This window comes from Rosa chinensis, chromosome 7, assembly GCF_002994745.2.
Source record: "Rosa chinensis cultivar Old Blush chromosome 7, RchiOBHm-V2, whole genome shotgun sequence".
Classification (NCBI taxonomy): Eukaryota; Viridiplantae; Streptophyta; class Magnoliopsida; order Rosales; family Rosaceae; genus Rosa; species Rosa chinensis.
This window is the reverse complement of record NC_037094.1, coordinates 45,683,492-45,707,417: the sequence shown is the minus strand read 5'-3', so window position 1 is coordinate 45,707,417 and position 23,926 is coordinate 45,683,492. Positions and strand designations below refer to the sequence as shown.

The 23,926-nt window shown below is 40.4% G+C and overlaps 1 protein-coding gene and 1 non-coding gene across 2 annotated transcripts; one reads left to right on the top strand and one right to left on the bottom strand.

The window, feature by feature from the left end:
* Positions 1–6,577: 6,577 nt before the first annotated feature.
* Positions 6,578–13,946, top strand: LOC112175322. The gene is made up of 2 exons (XR_005802713.1): positions 6,578–7,093; positions 13,910–13,946. It is a non-coding gene; the product is annotated as an uncharacterized LOC112175322 (transcript).
* A 274-nt stretch (positions 13,947–14,220) lies between these two features.
* Positions 14,221–23,766, bottom strand: LOC112180182 (protein LAS1). Its single transcript, XM_024318689.2, has 8 exons — positions 23,522–23,766; positions 23,278–23,369; positions 22,844–22,951; positions 22,336–22,442; positions 22,063–22,118; positions 20,940–21,117; positions 16,208–16,489; positions 14,221–15,354 (listed from the first exon to the last, which is right to left on the bottom strand). Exons 1-8 carry the CDS (start codon positions 23,696–23,698, stop codon positions 14,492–14,494), a joined length of 1,863 nt encoding a protein of 620 aa, XP_024174457.1. The 5' UTR covers positions 23,699–23,766; the 3' UTR covers positions 14,221–14,491.
* Between the last annotated feature and the right edge of the window lie 160 nt (positions 23,767–23,926).

Below are 23,926 nucleotides of genomic sequence, written 5' to 3'. Positions count from 1 at the left end.
TATCTTCGGTGTGGAGCGTCCGGACATTAGGCTAAAGCATGTAATACACCCAAGAATGTTGCTAACGCGTACAAGATGTATCATGAAGCAAGGGAAGCACATTACATGGAACAAGAAGATCAAGATGACGATCTCGCTCTAAGGGTTCAAGACTTCAAAGGCCAAGATCCAGAGACTGGCAATTTTGATTAAGTCTTTTTATTTTCCAAGAGATGTAATAGGCAATTGCCATATATTTTTGTAGTAGATGCCAATGGTTTAGTCTTTCTTCAAAGTAGGCTCACCTAAAGAAAGTGTGATGTCTAGGAAGGTTTTGAGATTAGTGGTACTTAAGCGAGCCTTGCTCCACCGACATCTCTCTACTCACCTGGTCACATTTATTTTAGAGTTATCGAAAGAAGTTAGACGACTATCATTGTTTGCATTAGCTAGCATTTTGGATTAGATTTTCTTTGGTTAAAGAAACAATGATGTATTCCGTTGCTTATGAATAAAATTTTGAGTTCTTTCATTATGACTCCATTTTGATTCTGAGCATATTACTTTGTGACTAAGATGGCTGGGCCATCAGTATGAGTTCAAGGACATGGAATAGCCCAAGTTCCTCTTGCCAAAATGGCACCTTGATTACTATCACAGAAACTCTCTACACTCTCAGGGAAAATCGTACCCTATGAATAGCCAACGGATTCCATGCAGAAATGCATGTACATAAGAGAAATAAGTTCCTTTGCAATACCTCTAATGATTGCGAACAAAGACTCATCTTCGAGAAGTTTCTGTGTCTCTCTAGTGGACTCTATGTCACTATTCGAGCTATTACATCCAATTGAGATGAGATCCCTTGGATTTAGACACATATTGGCTTTGTCACGACAAGATAGGTCATTCTGGTCATGATATGATGATCCATCTACTAAAGACTTTACACAGACATCCATTCTTTCGAGTGAGATGATGTAAGAATCTAAGATTGATTCCCGGACTAAGTGTGACTGCTACCGCCATTGCCTTTGGCGCCGCCGTCGTCCACCGCCGGCCTAGAGTCGTTACTGTCCCTGATGACGACGTCATAGAAGGTGCAACCCGTGGTTATAAGACTATGGATTTCAATCCCCATGTCCATAGCGCCATAGATGCCACTTCCCATGGTCCTAACTCCATGATAGGTGATGTAGTCACAAATTTTGCTTCGAATAGCGCTTCAGACACTCAGGCCCAACCAAAATAGTCATTGCTTGCTTCTAAGGCCTCTTGCTCATTTTACAAAGCCCATTCCTTAGGGAAATTAGGACTGAGATAGTCCTATGCAAAGGATATGAAATCATTCTGTTCTTACATAGAATCCGTCGGGATTATGTGGACTGATTCAACCAACTTGCGGACATTTAAATATCTGATGATGTTGGTTGACACGCAAACATGCTGGTCACGTGTTATGCCATTGTCCACCTGTAAATGCTACTTATACTCCCCAAATTATCCTATTTAGTTAGTTGGACTTGACAAAACTAGAGAGTTTACATCGAAGACTTTCGATGGTTATTGCAATAGAACTGATGTTGGACATCATATTCCCATGTACAAACTCAAATGGTCTTGCGGAAATGACTACGATGGTAGCCTGGATATTGGTAATGCGCACCAATCTCCATCTATCCGCATTGGGTTATGCAATGTCACATGCAGCCATCCTAATTCATCTATGATCCACTACCACTCAATCTACCTCTGTGTTACAGCTAATGACTGGATACAAGTATCTAGTACTTACGCATATTGAGTGAGCCATTTATGTGCCTCTTGAGCTGCCACAGCACACTCAGATGGATCCTCACTGACGAATGGGCAATTACGTTGGATTTAAGACTCCAACAATTGTCCACCACTTAAGACCCTTGCTAGGCGATCTCTTTACCGCGAGACTTGCGGATTGTCACTTTGATGAGACAGTCTTCTCGTCATTAGGGAGAGATAAGAACACGGAAGCTCAGCAGAAACGACAAGAATTGTTGTGGTCTGTCCTCACTATGTCTTATCTCGATCCCCATTAAAGTGACGAGATTACACATATTTGCTGCAAAAATGCCTGCAAGGAATGACGTCCCTACTAGAGGACATAGCGCCACCCTTCAAGGATGTAGGCATGGCACCAACGCCATAGAGAGTGGCATTCTGGCGTTATAGGCAATGGTCCCAGCTAGGATGCGTCAGAGACCCATGAGTTCGAAGGATACTTTAGCACATTCCAATTCTTTGATCATCGACACTCAAAATCCGTCTCATGAGAATCTTCCAGATTATAGTTATTGTTGGGGGACGCCTCAACGTCAGAACCTATTCCTGGGAATATAGAGATCTATGAAAATTACACTAGTGTACATGAGACGTGGGATAGAAACTCCATCATAATTGATGATGTAGTCGCACATTTCATTGCACATGAGTTTGTTGAGTCTGATGATATCGAACCACGCTCCGTTGATGAATGGATGCCAACGTAGAAAAATTTGCCCTAAATGGAAAAATGCGATCCAGGTTAAGTTGGATTCTCTAATGAAGAGGAAGGTCTTTCGAGCCAGTGATGCCAACACCTCCAAACATAAAACCTATTGACTTATAGGTCTTCGTTAGAAAGCGTGATGAGAAAAAGATATGGTAATCTCACCTTATAGCGCAAGGCTTCTAACAAAACGCCTTAGAATCAACTACAATGAGACATATTCTCTCATAATGGATGTCATTACACTCCAGTCAATTTGGTAGTTTCCGAATAACTGAACATGCAGCTTACAAATGTGGTCACTACTTATCTCTATGAGGATCTAGATACGAAATATACATGAAAGTTCATGGTGAACTTCATTTACCCAAGTCAAGTGGCTTTAGATCACGGAGCGCATTTACAATGAGTTTGAAACACTCACTAAAATGACTACTTGATTGGGAATGGATATGCCCACACGTCTCCATAACAAGTTTCGGATTCTATCGCGGTTCATGTTGGACATTATCTTCATTGGAAGCCCTTAAAGAGTTAAGGGAAACCACTGAATACTAGAAATTCGAGTTTGAGATGAAGGATCTTGGGAGAACATGATTATGTCTCGGTTTGGAACTTAAGCACCATGTTGCTAGATGCTTAGGCTTTTTGACAAGGTCAAGCCTTCAAGCACCCTCATGATCGTCCGTTGTCTTGATCCTGAAAAGGATCCTCTTCGTCTGAAGTATGATGATGAAGATGTGCGAGAGGCAGAAGTGCCCTACTTAAGTACAATAGGTGCATTATTATACTTAGCTCAATGCATAAGACCGGACATCTCATATGTTGTGAACTTGTTAACTAGGTATAGCTATGCGCCAACATGACGCCATTGGATTGGTGTAAAAGATATATTTCAGTACTTGAGATATACGATTGATATGAGCATGTTCTATCCCTAAAGAGAGATGATGGATTTGGACCTATCACACACCAGAAATGCCGTCAACACTGGCCTGCATTCTCTATCCCCATCCCAAAGAGACATTAGTGTTTTGGAAGGTTTTGCTAATGCTGGATACCTTTTTGACCTACACAAATGTCATTCCCAAAATGGTTAAGTGTTCACCATAGGTAAAGATCGCGATATCTTGGAGATCTACTAAACAGACCCTAATCACTATATCTTCGAACCATCCAGAGATTGTTTCTCTTCACGAAGCGGTTCGTGAATATAGATGGATTGGATCCAGAATTCGCATGATCGAAGCAATTGTGGCCTGAAGTCTACCACAGATGAGCCTACGAGCATTTATGAGGATAATGCTGCTTGATTTGAGAAAATAAAGCAAGGCTACATCAAAAGAGACAACACCAAGTATAATCAGCAATAACAGACTCTTCTCAAGATCAGAATAAACTAGGTTTGATCTGAGGACAGTGTGGCAGACTTGTTCACTAAGTCATTGCCCATTTCCACTTTCGAGAAACATGTTGGTAGCATCATTTGCTGAAGTTATCTGAACTCCTATGACCGTAGTCATTAGGGGGAAATGCCTACATGTATGGTCTCGAAATGTGAAGGGTGTGATGTACTCTTTTTCTCCTTCGACCAAGGTTATTTTTGTCCTACTGGGTTTTTGTTACTCGGTAAGATTTTTAACAAGGCAACGAGAGGAGCAACGCGTTTAGGCGACATAAAAGGGAGTGTTCAAGTAAATCCAGAATATGTGTCTGGCTCAAACTCTAGGTTACTTGACGTATCTAGTTGTAATAGGGTTAGGAATTACAGATATTCTCTGAGATATTCATAGATATCTGATTAATTATACGATTATCTTTCCTTGTACAACTCTGATTCTATGTCTTGTAATCCTCTATATAAAGATGTCCCTATTATTAATGAAAACATGACTCAATTCTCTCCCAATTTCAGTTTTTCTTAAACATAATAAACAATAATCAACAAAACCCAAAGATCAGGGTTGTGGGAAAGTAGAGGCGGTTCTTCGTTAGATCTTCCTTTGATAATTGGCTGTACTTGGGGATTTTGAGGTCTAACTCTTAACTTCGAAGGATGATGAGGATCATGAAGACGATTCTGTATGCATGAGAAATGACTGTGATAGTGAAGAGTATGAAGACTCTGCTTTTCAGAAGAGGACGAGGATGAGAACACAGAAGAAAAAAAAAATCTGACATAAAAATTGGTAGATTTATGAAGAAGAACAATCAATAGATGGGAATGAAACAACGTTAACGAATAAATAATGCCAAGTAGTTCATTCCCTGAAGAAGGAAAAAAATCTCTTTCTTTGTGAAAATTAAACTTCATAGCCCAGGAAGAGGCAAGATTGAAAAAGCCTAGAAAAACTGCAAAGGAAAAGTAGTACTCAAACCGGAATAAAACATTGTTCAGGAAAAATAAAATAAAATTAAAAACCTGTATCAAACAATGAAACAGAGCAGAGAGCACATCCCCCAGCAAAAAGCAAAAAAATGGAAAAAAGCTAATAATTTGGAAAGCACTAGAGCTCTTTTAGATAAAGTTGGTTTTTTGGTGAATGGAAAACGTATCGGCTGCGTTGTTGATAGAGATTTGATTTGGTTTCTTTTCTCTTGTTAAATACAAATAACGGAGTTAGTGAATGTAAAGTTAATGAACAAGTGTCAGTGTAGTATTGGAGGGACAGGTTTGGCACACGCTTTTTGGGGACAGCAGATTCTCTCCCTTATGCAAAGTTGTTGAAAAAGACAATGGATATAGGATAATACTAGGCTAGCCATACCTAGTTAGCCAAAGCTGACCAAATCCACTAACAAAGTGACACGTATATGAAGTGGGAACTGAGTCAAAGCAATGAAGAGTAGAAAATAACTCCTCAGTCCCGTAGATCAAAACGAAGGCGTCGTTGACCTTCATGGGGACTCTGAGGGCATGATAGTCTCTAGAACGGAGGCGCTGCTAGTTAAGAGGTTCAGAGAGATTTGTCGGAAGCACCACCCAATTCGGAGTGATAAATTTCACTACTGTAAACCTTTTTGATGTCATTCCATCATACAATTGGTCATTTACAAACAACACAAGGACCACCAACCATTTTAATAAGACTGAAAAAAGGTCCAGAAAACATTTGAAATCAAAGAAAACCAAATCCAAGGGACAGAGCCATTCAGGAGTGGCAAAACATCGAACTCTGAGATTTGGGTAGGGCATGCAGACGGTCGCACCAATTAATAATACCCCGTTTCGTGAGGCAACCTTTCGAGCATTCTCTTCTTCTTCAGATTATCCAACCAGTCCCGTGGTAACCTCTCTTCCTTCTAATCCGAACGCCTCCCTTTTTCCAAGGCTCTCTCTCTCTGAGGAGGAGGTCGATGCAACCAAGCTAAGGAGTTACTATTTGCTGCTCTTCATTGTTTTGACTCAGTTCCCATTTCATACACGTGTCACTATCTTAGTGGATTTGGTCAACCTTGGCTAACAAGTATTATCCTTAGATGTAAGAGCAAGTCCACCCGTGGGTCACCGGATCACTTATTATTCACTGCTTTTTATGTGTATTTTCACTCTCTAGGTCACGGGCACATTGTATTTCGTGCCCTCAGTCACTCTAGGTCACTTTTGTGACCTACAAGCTAACCTGGTGACCCAAGTCAGTTTGAAAACTGTGCCCGTGACTCAGAAAGTGAAAATAAACACTAAAAAGTAGTGAATAGTATGTGACCTGGTGACCCAACAGGTGAACTTGCTCTAATGCAACGTTGTTTTCACATCTAACCTCATTGTTGATGCAAAGACGTAACATACAACAAGATCTTTTGCATGTCATCATCACATGCAATTAAATCCAGTGATTTATTGATCGAACAAGTATCACCTTTGCATTTAAAACAAAAAGAAACAACAGAAAACAGAATAATATTGGATTAGTTTTGGCATTTCTCTAAAGGGTTATAAAATAGTTTGGCCGGCCGGCCTATGTTTTGGTGATCTCTACCCAATAAGTCAATTTTTAATTCAACCAACATTATATTATGAACCTTAAAAAGCTTCGTTTCGGATCACTTAGCTTATTATCTTTGTTTCTTTGTCATGGCATTAGAAGAACCTGAAAAGCCAAAATGGGGAGGCCAAACCTCTGCCAAGCTCAAAGGCTCAAAAGAGCAAGAGGTTTGGCCTCTCCTGGCGGACTTCTGCAACATGGACAAGTGGTTCCCCGGCCTCCACACTTGCTACCAAGTTGGCGGAGTTCCTGGCCAACCCGGTCTGGTTCGGTACTGCGAGCGCGGCACGGATGAGACAACTATCCTGTGGGCAAAAGAGAAGTTACTCATGATCGACCCAATCAACCAGTGTATGACCTACGAGATTGTTGACAACAATATGGGTTTCGAGTCGTATGTTGCAACAATGCAATTAGTCCCTATCAACAACCATGGCTGCAAGATCGAGTGGTAGTTTGTTTGTGATCAGATTGAGGGCACGAGTTTGGAAGATCTCCAATCTTTCGTTGAGTCTTCACTCCAAGGGATAGCAAAGAAGATGGAGCTTGCTCTTCTATCTAATACTTAAGTAGTAGAAGATATCTTGTTCATGTAATAATAATGGTAATGTTGAAGAAATATCGATTTAGTGTGCCTTATCAAACTAGGAGTAGCAATAGGAGAGCAGGTTCTAGATTTCCCAATCCTACACGGATTGGTATTCCTTGTAACATTAGAACTAGTACTTTGTAATCCCTATATATAGGGCTCCTATTCTCAATAATATGATACACACTTCTCTCATCAATCTCTCTCAATACCAATATACTTAAACACGTTATTAGCACGACTCTAGCCACAAAGCAAAAACCAAAAACAAAACCCGAATTCCTCTTCACCAAAACTGCCGCAGCACCTAGCCCCTGCTGCCCACCTGCTCGCCCCCGCGCCCCTGCGCCCGCTGCTGCCCGCGCGCGCCCCTGCGCTCGCTGCTGCCCCGCGCACACCTGCGCCTGCTGCTCGTCTGCACGCCCGTGCGCCTACTGCTGCCCCGCGCACACCTGCGCACCCTGCTTCCCTGCGCACACCTGCGCACGCTGCTGCCCCGCCTACGCACCCGTGCACCTGCAGCCCTACACCATTGCTGCTGCCCCTGCATTTTGCCTCCGCTGCTCCTGCACCACTACTACCACCGCAGCCCCTGCTGCCCCGCATTCGCTGCACGCCTCTACTAGGATTGCTTCGCTCCATCACGCCTGCATCGACATGCGCGTGATCCAAATACAAGTAAGTATTCAAAAGAGTAAGTTTTGAAGTTCCTATAATTCGGAATTTATATTTCTTCTTCTTTTCTCGGGGACTTGAAAACCTCCCTTCTTCTACATCCCACCTTTCTTATAACGTGGGTTCGATCATTGAAAAGCGGAATCGTGGGGATTCACGCAATTAACGAACTAAGAGCGTTCGTAAGACTTCGGACTAAGAGCGTCCGTAAGCATCGATTTACGACCATACAAACATCATTGTTTCGGTCTAATCCAATTTTCTTGGAAATCGATTTCTTGGTAGCATAGCTCGGAAATCTTAATATTTAGTTGTCGTGGAAGTTTTAACTCCGAAACTAATATATTTCTTCTTCTTATTTCAGGATGTCGAAACTTGACTTTCCTGCACTTACCTCAACTGGCTCGGAATATCATAGTTGGGCCACGGATGTTGAGCACCATCTCACTTCAAAAGGGATCCTACCCTTAATTCAAGCTCCTAATCCTACTCTCATATTTGAGCGTACGGCTACAAATAATGCCACCGCCCTCATCTTGATGAGGCGCCACATGGATAAATCACTCCGATTGGAGTACATGGCAATCAAGGATGCTAGAGAATTATGGGTCGCGCTAGAAGAGCGATTTGGTAATATCAAGGATACCCTCCTCCCTGACTTGAAAGTTCAATGGGGCAATCTACGATTCGCCGACTTCAAGTCTGTAGCTAAATATAATTTAGAAGTTCTACGCCTCAAAACCATGTTGGGGTTCTGTGGACAACCAGTCACAGAGCAAGAACTAATTGAGAAAACTCTCTCCACCTTCCCCGTCTCAGCAATTTTTCTCTCAAAGCAATATCGAACGGAATTTGATACTAGACGGATCACGAGATTTCATCAGCTCATTATTGTGATGTCTGTAGCTGAAAAACATGATAATATCCTCGTGAGAAATTATAATTCAAGGCCTATCGGAACTAAGAGCGTTCATGAGGCGAATTATAATCATGCACCCAAAGGAGGGCGCAAGGAGCGGAACCCTAACGATAAGGGACATAACGGACGTTTTGGTCCATATAACCGCCCTACAAAGGAAGGAAACCGCCACAATGGAGCGGGAACACGTGGCAACAAAAGCCAACGTGGGAGAGGGGGACACAAGGCCGCCGGCCATAGGGGTGGCGCCAATGTCCAACACGGACGCCAATCTCATCCTCATGCACAAGATGCATCTCAATTCAAGGGAGGAAATCGTAATGATGCATGCCATAGATGTGGATCTATTGAACATTGGTTCAAGCAATGCAATGCAAGCAAACAATTGGCTGCACATTACAAGGCATATAGAGAATTTCGAGAACATGAGACCTATCTTGCCGAAGATGTAGAAGAAGAAGGTGATGATGCACACGCCAATCTCACCATAGCGGACTTCAAATCTGACAAAGAATTGCACAAGGATGCTGCAGATTTTGATTAGTATAGTCCTTTACTTTTCCAAGAATCATGTAATGGCAATTATGCCTTAAATCAATAAAATGACTTATTGTATTAACTTTTTCCCTCTAGGCGTACTCAAGAGTACTTGTGATGTCTAGGCAAGGTTTGATCTGAGAGAACGGTTTTAAAAGTGAGCAACGCTCCACCAAAATCTCGCCTTACCTTACCTGGTCACAACCAAATTGAAATTACCGAACGGATTAAGTGACTACGATTTGTCTACTATTTGATTTTATATTGGATTAGATTTTAGTCGAGAAACTTTGATGTAATCATTGGCTATCATTAATAAAGTGTCGACTTATTTTATTCAAATGTCTTGGACATATTCTAAATTCGAACTTTATTTTTCAGTATGTTTCCCGGAGAGCTCGAATGCCTCGTGGACAGTGCCACTACACATACCATCCTTTGAAATAGATAGCTATTCCTATGGATGGCGCCTACTCGATCTTCTGTGACTACGATGGCTGGACCATCTCAATTGATTCATGGTCGCGGACGAGCTCAATTTATGTTGCCTAATGGCACTACTTTGAATGTCACCGAAGCTCTTTATGCTCCTAGGGCAGGAAGAACCCTATTGAGCTTCAAAGATATAAGAGCCAATGGTTTTCATGTAGAAACACATTGTGAGAATGGACAAGAGTTCCTTTGCATCACCTCTAATGACTACGGACATAAACGAGTATTAGAGAAACTTATGTGTCGCTCTAGTGGGTTGTATGCAACCACTATTCGAGTCATTGAATCCAACCATGTCATGAGAGATGATTTATGGGATTCCGACACGTATAGGCTTTGGCACGACCGTTTGGGACACCCAGGTCGTGACATGATAATCCGTATATTAAAGACTTCACACGGACATCCCTTTTTCAGAACAAAAGGAAGTAAAACTCGAAATTTGGATCGAGGAGGAACACCTGCGCCTCACGGCGCCTTCCCCCTTCAAGTCCGGCCACCACTAGCCGGCGCCGCCATCCCCCTGCGGCTCAAGGGTGGCTTTGACGCCACCTCTGCTCCTCTGACTCAAAATTCTACTTCTAAAGTCCATTGTGACTTCATGGCTCAACCAAAATCCTCATTGGTTGTTTCTAGAGCCGATTATCCGTTCTGCAAAGCCTGCTCTTTAGCAAAGTTAGGATCGAGACCATCCTATGCAAAGGACACCAAAGAAAATATACAATTCTTGAAAAGAATCCAAGGTGATATTTGTGGACCTATTCAACCATCATGCGGACCATTTCGATATTTTATGGTATTGGTTGATGCATCGACACGCTGGTCACATGTCATGCTATTGTCCACAAGGAACGCTGCATTTGCTAAACTCCTAGCACAAATAATTAAGTTACGGGCTCACCACCCTGATCATCCCATTAAGTCTATAAGATTAGACAATGCTGGGGAGTTTACATCAAAGACTTTTGATGATTATTGCATGTCCATTGGGATTGATGTTGAACATCCTGTTCCTCATGTTCATACCCAAAATGGTCTCGCAGAAGCCACCATTAAACGACTACAAATGGTTGCTCGAGCATTGGTGATGCGCACCAATCTCCCTATTTCTGCTTGGGGCTATGCAATATTGCATGCAGCTGTGCTTATTCGTCTGAGGCCCACTGCCACTCAACCCTTTTCTGCGTCCCAGATGGTGAATGGGTATGAGCCTAATGTCTCACACTTACGCATATTTGGGTGTGCAGTTTATGTGCCAATTGCGCCGCCACAGCGCACCAAAATGGGTCCTCAACGACGATTAGGCGTTTACGTTGGTTATGATTCTCCAACGATTATCCGCTACATAGAACCCTTGACAGGCGATCTATTTACCGCTAGATTTGCGGATTGTCACTTTGATGAGACAGTCTTCCCGTCGTTAGGGGGAGATAGGAACATAAATATTCAACAAGAACAACAGGAATTGTCGTGGTCTGTTCCCACTATGTCTCATCTTGATCCCCGAACCGCACAGTCAGAAATTGAAGTGCGGAGAATTCTCGATCTTCAGAACGTAGCAGATTCGATGCCTGATGCGTTTTCTGATATCGCTAAAGTGACAAGATCACACATACCTGCTGCAAACGTGCCTGCAAGGATTGATGTCCCTAAAAGTAGAGGACATGACGCCAACTCAAGAATGCATGAGCATGGCGTCAACGTCCCATCTCTCAATGATGGTGACGTTATGGCTAGGCCCACGGCTCCCGCCAGGAAGCGCGGGAGGCCCATAGGTTCGATGGATTCTCGCCCAAGAAAGAATGCGAGTTCGGCACAAAATAATCCATTAATCATCAATGTAAATAATCCATCTCATGAGAATATTCCGGATTATGGTTATGTCCAAGAGACATCATTGGGGGACGCTCCAATGTCAGAACCAACTCCAGAGAATAGAGAGATCTCCATAAATTACACTAGTGTACATGAGATGATGGATAGAAATTCTATGGCGATTGATGATGCATTTGCATATCATATTGCAAAAGGAATTATAGAATATGATGATATCGAACCTCGCTCTGTTGAAGAATGTCAACGAAGAGCGGATTGGCCTAAATGGAAAGATGCGATCCAGGTTGAATTGGATTCACTAACAAAGAGACAGGTATTTGGGCCTGTAACGCAGACACCCCCAAATGTAAAGCCTGTTGGCCATAAATGGGTCTTTGTTAGAAAGCGTAATGAGAAAAATGAGGTGGTAAGATACAAAGCCCGCCTTGTGGCGCAAGGTTTCTCACAACGCCCTGGAATCGACTACGAGGAGACATATTCTCCCGTAATGGACGTGATAACGTTCCGCTACCTTGTCAGTTTGGTAGTTCCGAAAAACTTGACATGCAGCTTATGGATGTGGTTACAGCATATCTCTATGGGGATCTAGATTCAGAGATATATATGAAGGTTCCAGATGGACTTCAATTACCCAAATCAAGTGGCTCTAAACCACGGAGCGCGTTTTCAATAAGATTAAAACGCTCACTATATGGATTAAAACAATCCGGACGGATGTGGTATAACCGTCTAAGTGACTACTTGATTGGGAAGGGATATATTAACAATGAAATATGCCCATGAACAAGTTCCAGATTTGCAATCGTAGCAGTTTATGTCGATGACATGAACCTAATTGGAACTCTGGATGAGTTGAAGGAAACTGCTAAATACTTGAAATCCGAATTTGAGATGAAAGATCTTGGGAAAACACGGTTTTGTCTCGGTTTAGAACTCGAGCACCGTAGTGATGGGATTTTGATCCATCAGTCTGCATATACTCAGAAAATTCTAAGGCGCTTTAATGAAGATAAAGCGAAGCCTGCGAGTACTCCCATGATCGGTCGTAGTCTTGAGCCCGGAAAAGATCCGTTTCGTCCAAGGGATGAGGACGAAGAACCATTAGAGGCCGAAGTGCCCTATTTGAGTGCAATAGGCGCATTATTGTACTTAGCTCAATGCACAAGACCGGATATCTCATTCGCAGTAAACTTGTTAGCTCGACATAGCTCTGCGCCAACACGCCGCCATTGGATTGGTGTAAAGACCATCTTTCGATACCTAAGAGGTACAATTGATATGGGCCTATTCTATCCCTACAGAGAGAAAATGAATGACGGAAAGTTGGGATCGGACCCCAAAAGGCAAAACGCCCCCGTCCATGGAATGGCCGCCGGCCATGTTGCCGGCGCCGGCGCCGCCGCCGCTCATGGTGGCCGGCGTCCTCCTATCTCCCTTCATCAAAACGACAATGATGTCTTGATGGGTTTTGCTGATGCAGGGTACCTCTCTGACCCTCACAAAGGTCGCTCCCAAATAGGTTATGTCTTTACCATGGGAAGCACTGCGATATCTTGGAGGTCTACAAAACAGACCCTTGTTGCTACTTCCTCAAATCATGCAGAGATTATTGCTCTACATGAAGCCGTTCGTGAATGTATATGGCTAAGGTCTGTAATTAGACATATTCAAGGAAGTTGTGGTTTGAAGTCTACCACAGATGAACCTACATGCATTTATGAGGATAATGCAGCTTGTATTGAGCAAATGAAGTTAGGTTTTATCAAGGGTGACAACACCAAGCATATATCGCCTAAGTTCTTTTATAATCAGCAACAACAATCATTTCTAAAGATTGAAGTGAATCAAATCCGATCAGAGGATAATGTAGCAGACTTATTCACTAAGTCGTTACCTAAATCCACCTTCGAGAAACATGTGAAGAGAATCGGATTGAGAAAGTTATCCGAACTCCCATGATTGTAGCAATCAGGGGGAGATATCGACATCAGGGGGAGTTATGATGTCTACATGTTCGATCTCGAAGAGTGAAGGACGTGTTGTGCTCTTTTTGTCCTTCGACCAGGGTTATTTTTGTCCCACAGGGTTTTTGTTACCTGGCAAGGTTTTTAACGAGGCAACGGATGAAGCGTCACCACCAAGTTTGAGCGGCACAAGGGGGAGTGTTGAAGGAATATCGATTTAGTGTGCCTTATCAAACTAGGAGTAGCAATAGGAGAGAATGTTCTAGATTTCCCAATCCTACACGGATTGGTATTCCTTGTAACATTAGAACTAGTACTTTGTAATCCCTATATATAGGGCTCCTATTCTCAATAATATGATACACACTTCTCTCATCAATCTCTCTCAATACCAATATACTTAAACAGGTAACAATTTTCAATTTGATTGAACAGTTACAGCGTTACTTGTAGATATCTTGTTCATGTAATAATAATGGTAACGATTTTCAATTTGCCAATTTGGTTGAAAATTGTGATAACTTGAATAAATCTAACTATTAATTTACCGAAATGTGAAGAAAGAACAGTGAATCCCACAAATTCATTTTCTTAAAATAGCCAAAAGTTGGATTCCTTGGCAAAAGGGCCGAAAAATGGAGTACCATGTTTACAACTCAAGTTTATCTGTGAAATAGATCGGTTTTAAAACGATACACGAAACGATATGGATATGGATATGATTCAAAATGATGGTTGATTATCAGAGACAAAAACACAACATATTGACACAAGTACAAACACATCAGATTAGTAATTACTACATTCTAGCACATTAAGCCTGTTATCTGTCAAATTTTGTATCATCCAGTCCCTCAATTCTCATTTTGAAATTTAACCAAAACTGACTAATGTAACTCAGATTCCCACCTCAAATGGCAAGCTGGAATAGATCACTTACAAAAGCTTCCGCAATTAGATCTATTCTATCATGAATAAACTGGTATTGAATTAAACTAATATCCTCACAGCAGACTTGATGGCAAGTATTTCTTCTTCCCCAACTCTCTTCCAGACACCACCGATCATGAGATGGGCATTGACATATTCTGAGGATGCAACATCCTCCTTATCTGATACACAATCATCTACCACAGTCCCCCTCATCTTCTTAACACATGGGTTATCAAGTAGCTGCATATCAGAACTAGCTTGTCTCTTGCCACTAGATGAGTTCGGTTCCCACTTCTCATTTCTTCCAAGTTCTTCAGGATCCTTTTCAGATGCACAATTGTAGTCCAGAACAGGCAGACAGCCGGAATACCCAACAGCACAAGGCAACATTCCAATAGGACACTGGGTCCATGATTTTGCCATAACCCATCTTTTAGAACCTCCAACATCAGCATCTCTTGTTCCCGTCACTGCTTCGCGCTGCATTTGGTGACGTTTAATCAACTCAAGCTTCTTTGCTGCTTGACTTATAGATTTTTCTTGCTGGACAAATATACTATTTGAACTTGCAACACAAGTGTTTTCTTCAGTAGCATCCAAATTTGATGAAACTAAGAAAGAGAGTTTGTTGAGTTTTTGCACTAGATAGTCGTCTCCTGTAAGCTTTGCAAGATGGAGGGCAGAATTCATGAGCTGGCTATTAGCAGAAGCTGATACAAGAAGACATTTACGTAGGACATCCATCAGAACTGCTTTCGAGATAGTTTTTTCTGCTGAAGAAACTTTAACCTCGTCGGCAGAATCTTTTTCAGGAGGCTTTAATCCTTTGAAACTTCTAATGAGCCATGTAAACAGAGAAGAGAGATGTTCAACTTGGCTTATCTTTGCCCCAGAGTCTGATGATGTGTTCAAACCTCTTCCTAAACAAAATCAAAAACAGCAACTAAAATGAGATGTAAACATAACATGTGAAATCCACATGCACAAATGCGGCCCAGACGACTAGGTATGTCTAGCTGTACCCTCGGTGTTGAACACAAGTCAAATACTCAGTTAAGATGAAAACTACTACTTCAAGTTGGAAAGTATAGAAAATAAACGGAAATAATTAATTCAAAAGGAAGGCACTGCATATGTAAATCACCACGTACAACTAAAACTCCATAAATGGCATGCATAACTACATACAGACGAACTTAAAAACTGCATCTAGTTTAGCTCATTTATATGTAGCTTCGATGAACATGCTTTGAGAAAAGCAGCCCTAAAACCAACTATACGGGGACCTACAGAAACGTGGACATTCTTATTCTTAAAAGAGCAAAAGGCAGTAACCCTCCAACCACAGGGCACATTGCAAAAAATAGATGTTGAATTCATATATCCCAATCCAACTGGTTATTTGTAAGAACTTGAACTAACCAAAAGAAAATGCATAAAATTAGCTTTTTCAACCTAAAGGAGTATAGGTCCAGATTGCTTTTTTTAAAACAAAACCCAATATATTTATAGATAATGTAATCTCCAAGGGAAAGCCAAAGAATTATATGACAGCAACCTACTCATTCCATGCAAACCCGAAATTAATATCTAGACTTGGAACTCAGACTCTACGATCATTAACTATCACTCAAGAGTGCCCAGTATAAAAAAGCATCTCACTTTTAGCCAAGTGAATATAATTACATTATATATGCAGAACCTCACCATAGATTTACCTCTAACTATCTGATAACAGAGCAAAAAATACAAAGAAACAGGAAAAGTGATTACCCATCATTCCTTCCTGAGTCTCAATCATATCAAGAACAGCATTCAGAAGAGCTAGACGTAACTCTGGTTTCTTATTTGAAAATTTTGTTATCACAAGCTTCCACTCATTCAACGACGTAGGTAGGCTTAGGTCCTTTTGGGTGTTTACTGGAAGGTCCAATGAATCTGAGGAGCTTTTAGTGTTCAACAACAATTCCAACAGTACAGATACAACTTCTGAGGAGAAAGACGAATACAACCCAACAAGACTTTTCAATATCTTGGTAACTTCTTTTTTATAACCTGAAAAGTAAACTACATCCATTAACAACCATACATACAAAACTTGCATGTAGTTAAAGAGTAAAGACATATACATAAGGTACAAGTAAAAGAACCAGCTTTTAAAAAACAAACGGCCTATAATCATGGAAAACATGAAGATGGCTGTGAGTATAGTGTATTATAAAAGAATACGTAACTTACTCTCAGACATGCTTTTAAAGAATCAAATCATAGGTACAAAGAATGCATGCAAGTATTTAAAGATGTCAATCTTAGCAGGAAGATCAGGTTCCTTTCCATTTTTCCTTTCAGACCATGGTCCAACTGCCTGTAGACATACACACATTTAATACAACCTTTCAAACATTCTAACTAATTTATGATTGGCAGTGACAGTGAAAGACCAAGTCCTCTCTGTTCAGAAGGCACAGAAAAGAAACCCAATTCTGAGCTCATTAACAAAGGCACAGAAAAGAAACCCAATTCTGAGCTCATTAACAAAGTAAATGCGCCCTCACAATTATTGTAATGACTAAAGACAAAAGGGAGCAAAAGATTGAAGGAAATAAGACATTATGTTTTGAATAAAACAGAAAAGGGGAGGGGTTTGGGGGAATAGGTCCTGCTGCATTGGTTCTATTGTTTTTGAAAGTGTGCACTCCAAGTATTACTATCAGTGAGAAAACAAAATACTTTGCATAAGAGAGTTTATAGAAGTCTCCAATTGGTTTTGAACTGGTGTATAGCGGGTTAACACTGTGTGAGACTCAATGGGCCACAAATGCTCCCTTGCCATCCGGTTTGAGTAATGTTTAGCTTAAGCCCACCACACTGAGGGGAGAGATGGTGGGCTGGTATCCCACTTTCAAAAAACAAGACTTTGCATAATAGAGCTTATAAGGGTCTCGGTGCCTATTCACATCATCAATCAGTTTTGGACTGGATGCCTATGATACTATAGCCAACCAAATCCTTGTTTTCACAACATAAATGATCGTATCATTTCTTAATAGTAGCTATTTTAACAAAGTAACAACATTCAATAGATTTCCACTCAGTAAACCGTTCTGCCAAATTTAACTGGGATTGATTATTTGTCCACTCTGGAACTACTTGAAGCCTTGACATTATTCTATCCAAGCATGCTCTCTTCTCCAATCAACATGTTATTCCTCACTATAGTAGAACCAAGAGCTAAGCCTAGAACATTTTGACATAAAGTTGAGTGGTCAACAGCAGACAGGTTTTGACAGGGCCCCAACCTACACCCAATGATACAGTTTAGAAGGAACAGAAAATATTGGGTTTCTGGGATTCTTGGTCTCTGAGGTAATAATGCTGGGATTCCAAATGGAAAACCCACACAGCTTTGCTAAACATTCTGGTTGACAAATTTGTGTGTTGTGACTGGTTTAATACAGTTTAAGATAGAATGCTCACCAGATTTATATACAATTGTATGAATTTATGATTTGTGCTGAATGATAGTTTCAGCAAACCAATCAAATATTACAAGCCTGTTGATTCAACTATAGGACCAAACATTCTCTATTAATTCCAAACAATAGCCGGATTTCATTCCATATCATTCTTGAAACTATTTCAGTCTAATTACAAAGACAAAATAAGAGAATTTCCAGTTTTTAGTTACGGAGAGACAGAATGAAACACAAGGGGGGGAAAAAGTAACTTTAGTACTCTACAAGCGAACCTTCACTCCAAGTCTCACCTATTTGAAAGCCAAAAAGTTTGAGGGAAATCTCTCATTTTATCTTCTTTTCTTTCTTTCTTACTTTATGCCCAAATGGCAGCAAGTACTGGAAACTAAATTCTTTTGTTTTTTTTTTTTTCCTTTTCAACCCTTGTTTCACAGGGAAACTGAACAAAAAAGTTAGTGCACTAAAGAGATGACCACCTTCTGAACGCCAAATCGATAAAGTTAGAGATTGATCTTACATCAAGATTTTGATGAACAGATCTCACCGGTCATTATTGAGAAAAACGTACGCTCACAAAGCCATTTACTACGTCTGCCACCTCGACACAATAAAAAGCACTATCAAAGAACAGTAAATACTGTAAAAGTACACATTAACATATGATCCCTACTTTTACAGAACTTCTGTCCCTGACATTGATTCAAGCAGTTCTAAGCAGCCTCCCAACATACTATTTATCTCTATTCCAAATACCGGTGGGAGTGGCAAAGAGATTAGAATCTCTTCTGAAAAAAAATTTCTAGGATGGAGTCGGAGAGGGTAAGAAGAACCATCTAGTTCGTAGAGATAGTGTCGAAAAGCAAAGAAAGAGGAGGGCTGGGAATCGGGAATCTGCTAGCAAAAAATAAGTCTTTCCTAGGGAAATGGCTTTGGAGATTTCCTTTGGAGAGAGAGTCCTTATGGCATGCTGTAATAAGGAGCAAATATGGATATGATGTGAATGGGTGGGACACAAAGCCAAGTTTGGGTGGATCAAGTAGAAGTCCTTGGAAGGATATTTCAGCAGGAATAAGCCAATATTCTCTGTCATAAGCTAATTGTGGGCAATGGCAAAAGAGTGAGGTTCTGGGAAGACTCTTGGCTAGAGGATCAACCCTTAAAATTCTACTTTCCAAGGTTGTTCAAACTATCAGGACACACCAACTATTCAGTGGAAAGGTTAAATATCCCTCTCAATTTTCCGATGAGCTGGGGCTTTGGGTTCAGAAGAAACTTAAATGATCAAGAGATCGAAGAGTTTGCCTCGCTGATGGTTAAGCTAGAAAATGTCCGATTAGTGGAGTCCAAACCAGATGAAAGGAGGTGGAAGCTTGAGCCTAATGGGAAATTCTCTTGCAAATCTTTCCATAGCTTCTTAATTAGTGGTGGATCAGATCCAATTTTTTCTCCTGCAAAGTTTATTTGGAAGGTCAAGGTCCCTACTAAGGTGAAGATTTTGGGATGGCTTGTGGTACTGTGGAAGACAAATACATGTGCTGTTCTTCAAAGGAGAAGACCGGGAAGTTGTTTTTCTCCTCACTGGTGCATTTTATGCAAAGCTCAAGGGGAAAGTGCTGATCATGTCTTCGTGCATTGTGAAGTGGCTAATTTCTTATGGAAAAAATTATTTAGGGAGGCAAGAGTGGACTGGACAACTCCATTAGAGAGAAATGACTTGCTAAGAAAAAACCCCATAGCATTTGGTAAAGGTAAAAAGGCCAGAACCCTTTGGGGTTGTGGGGTGCTAGCTGTAGTTTGGGTGGTCTGGATGTAAAGAAATAAAAGATTATTTGAAAACTATGGAGGGGTGGAGAAGGAAGACCTGTGGGAGAGAGTCAAGTTCTGGGCATCCTTATGGGTTTCTATTTCTAAGGAATTCAAGGATTATAGTCTTTCTTCCATTATACTTAACTGGCAAGCAGCTGTAGTATAAGCCCCTAAGCCTTGATTAGTATTATTAGACGAGATGATAGGCCTATAGCCCCAGCTGCCCTCTTTAGATCATTAAAGCGGACTCCTTGTCCGCCTCCCTGTATCTCGATTTTTGCTTTTTTAATAAAAAGCTGTTTCTTCTCAAAAAAAAAAGACATTACTGCTTGCATGGCTTTTCATGCATACAACCTCTTAAGCTGGCAAGTTGTAGTGCAAATGCTAGGCCAGTGGCAAAGATGGATGTTTTTCTCATATCATAGAGTGATTCTAAAATAAATAAATGAATATATGAATAAAAAGTGCTTCACGGAAGCTTTAAATCATACGATTGCATTACTTCTCTAAGTACATCACATCATGCTAATCTGAAGCACCGACTCTCTACTTGGTGGAGTGTCGAGGGTCAGATACCTTGCAACACAGCCCAACACAGTGAGACACAATACATGGCAGTCATAATATGTGTACACACCGGTGAAGAGAGCCATTATGGCATGCATAACACAAGCATCAATTGGTATAGCATAACTAATTTAGAGTCAGCTTAGCTGCTTAGCTATATATATATAACAATTAATACCTTTTTGACTCTCTAGTTTGCTGACTTAAAAAACATGGCATGTTAGATCCAGTTCTCAAGAACCATAAAGGATGAATATTCTCCAAAACGTAACAAACCAAGGAAAATTCTGAGCATGCATTTAGGCATTAGAGGAATCACAGCTCCCTGAATCTAAGAACACATAACATGCTGTGCTTGTTCGTGTTCACAGCATAGCTAAAAATATAGTTTACATTATTTGATGCAAGGTGAAGTGAATTTTAAAAGGACACACAAGCAAAATACTGCTAGAAATCAAATGACAATGTCCCAACAAGCATATTTTCAATGTAATGAAACTATTGTGGCTGCATTTTAACATGAACAGTTTTGTCATAGGGGCAACAGCAAGTTGCACTGTGCAAAATCCAACTTGTTTGAAAGCATTAGAAGGACATATAATCCAGTCAAAATTTAGGCACTATCAACAAACTTGAAGAAGAAAAGATTATCGTACCACGTTTTTCTTTGACTTGAGAAGAACGCAAGTGGGGAGTCATTTTAGCTTTCAAGCAGGAAGCCAATTCAAGGAACTTTGACTTTATTTCATTTCTGATGTTAGCACTTCCAGTGCCTTGAAATGGAATTGCATTCTTCTGAGGTTCCCAATAATAAAACTTCAACCAATCAAGGGCCTGAAAACACCAACCATAGACATAGTTTTAAATCCCGAACTCAAACCAAGTAATTTCTTTCAAAATGTATATTAAGTTTCCAGTTAAAAACAGAAGAGAAAAGATTGTCATTATTCCTAGGGGAAGCTGGGAAGATGAATGAACATGAAATTGTGATTGTGGAACTATATTAAGATAACTTTACAGGCATATCTTAAAAAAAAAAAAAATAATAATAATAATAATTGGTAATATTCATGAAGTCAGAAGTCAAAACTATAAGGGACCTAATTTAAACTTTACTATGTAAGATTTGAAAGTTCTACCCCACAGAGTTGAAAACAGATATATCTGGAGTCAACAATATTATTTTTCAGAACAGAACTACAGATTATGATCTTGTCATTCAGTCAGTCACCAAAGGAGTTGGACTAGTTGCAATAGTTTCAGGATTACTGGGAATTTTAAAAAAGAATCCGGTATAATCAGAAAATATAGGTTGCCTCGTGTCTTCATACAATGTGGCGTCTCCTAAGCTGTCATCCCAAAACCAGGAAAGTCTTTTTCTTTTCACCTAAGGAAATGGGAAGGGAAGAGAGATGTGCCCTTCCACAAACTTGTGATTCATTGTTAAGACAGGACAACAAATAAGACAATTTGTTCGTGTTGAATTGTTAATCTGCTATAGCATATAATTATCTTCATAAATTTTAAGTGCCCGTCCTATGAGGACGTCAGCAATTGTCTCTTTTCAAGTTGGAAGGGATATGCATAGTTAATTGTCACCAATCTATCCAGCACCCACAACTTGGTAAATCACCCAAGCAGATTTTGGTAGGATACCCATTATAAGTATTAGCTACCCAATACACTTAGAAGGATTCAAATTTGGGTAAGCATTAGAAAAGTCTGAAGGAACCAAAGTGCCGGACCCTTATCTGTTTAAATTCAAAGCATTTTGCATACCTTAATTGAAGCACTACGAACAACCTGAAGAGCGGGAAGTTCACGGTGAGATCCCTCTGGAAATTAAAGCATTGACAGAGATAAACAAGAGAATTTTAATCCACACTATCACAAGTGTTCAAAAGATTACATGTAAATCCCTACAAGAGTATGTAATGGCTGATTGCCGATGGTTAATGTGGTTTTAAGCTACAGAAAAGCTGAAATGCCAAATAAACTGACCATATATAAATGATGCATACCCATATAAATTACTAAGTTAGAGTTGCTTACCATGACGTATATCAATCAGTGATCGTGGAATGCCAATTGCATCAGCAGCCTCGGCAATTGAAACCTCATTTTTCTTGCGTGTCTTCTCAACAACACAATTCACAAGCCTTCAGAAAAGGGAAAACTAGTGTGAAACAAATATGTTTATCTATGCATGCAACCCATGTAAACATTCCCAGCATTAATCCACTATAGGTATAGCTGAATTCTAATGTAAACAGGAAAAAGTGAAAGATTCAAAAATTTCTCGACATTGGTGAATTTATGGTTCATCAGTAATCTTTGCCACAGAAAAAAAAAAAAAAAAAAAAAAAAAGGTCCACACAGAGCAACTAGCTCATGCATCCTATGGATTTGTTGTCCAGTTACAAGTTTTCCTAGAAATTAACCTTCACTACTTCTTGATCAGCCATTCAACTCAATCCATACACTACAAGATGAAATGGGAGTGAAAAAAAAAAAAAAACAAGAATGCAGAAACCAAAACAGTATTCTAAGGGGGCCTCACCTCATGATTGCCATGCAATATAGCATGGCCAGCATTTCCTCAGAAAGTGAAGAATCAGTGGGTTGATCTGCTCCGCAATTACCCACAGCAACATTTGACTGGTCCTTTCTAAAATTCACAAAAGAAACACAAGCAGTCACATTACTTTTCAGTAGACATCAGAGCTTAGAATCATAAACTATACACAACATAGAAACATAAACACAACCACTGATAAACAGCATTTCACACCAAGCATCCCTCTCCCCCGCCCAGGAAGAAATCCATGTCACGTTACTTTTGGGTAGACATTAGAGCTTAGAATCATAAACTATACACAACATAGAACTACAAACACAGCCACTGTGAAACAGCATTTCACACCAAACAAAAAATAATAATAATAACAGATGATTTAAGAAGTCGAGGTTTGAGTCAAATTTCATAGGAGCTACCTAAAGTAAGGATCTTTTTGCTGAATTTCGATTATTGAAGCTGTAACTTCGATCACAGCAGGAACACATCCTCTGCTTCTCCATGCCGATATCTGTAAACAACAACATCAACTATGAAATCATTGCCTCACTCTGAATCAAAACCCTGCCTGTTCAAACTAACTAACGAAAAAAATACATGTAAACACAACATACAAATCCAAAGAGTTCTGGAATAGCATAACAAGAGGCAAAAGGAGCTTACTCTTCTCAAAGCGGAGGCGACGGAATCAGGTGAATTGGAAAAGAGAGATTCAGAGACGAAGAGCCACTCGTCCCAGCTCAACCACGGCACCAATTTGTGGCTGTACGACGACGACGACGTCGTCTCTACCTGATCATAATCCCCTGGTTCTTCCATAAACCCTAAAAGCGCTTCCATCGGTACACTAGTATAGTGAGCAGGAGAAGTTTCTCAAGTTTATTGCCAAAGAGAACCAACGCCTACTCAAGTAGACTCTTTTTACCCTTTTCTCGATTTGACGGGTTAGTCCCCCCGTTTTTCTGGGCTCTGGTTCTTTATTCTAGGGTTATTTCTGTCTATTTCTTTAAATAATTTTTTTGGAGTCAAACAAATAATTTTTTATAAATCAATAGCCTTGTTCTTTAA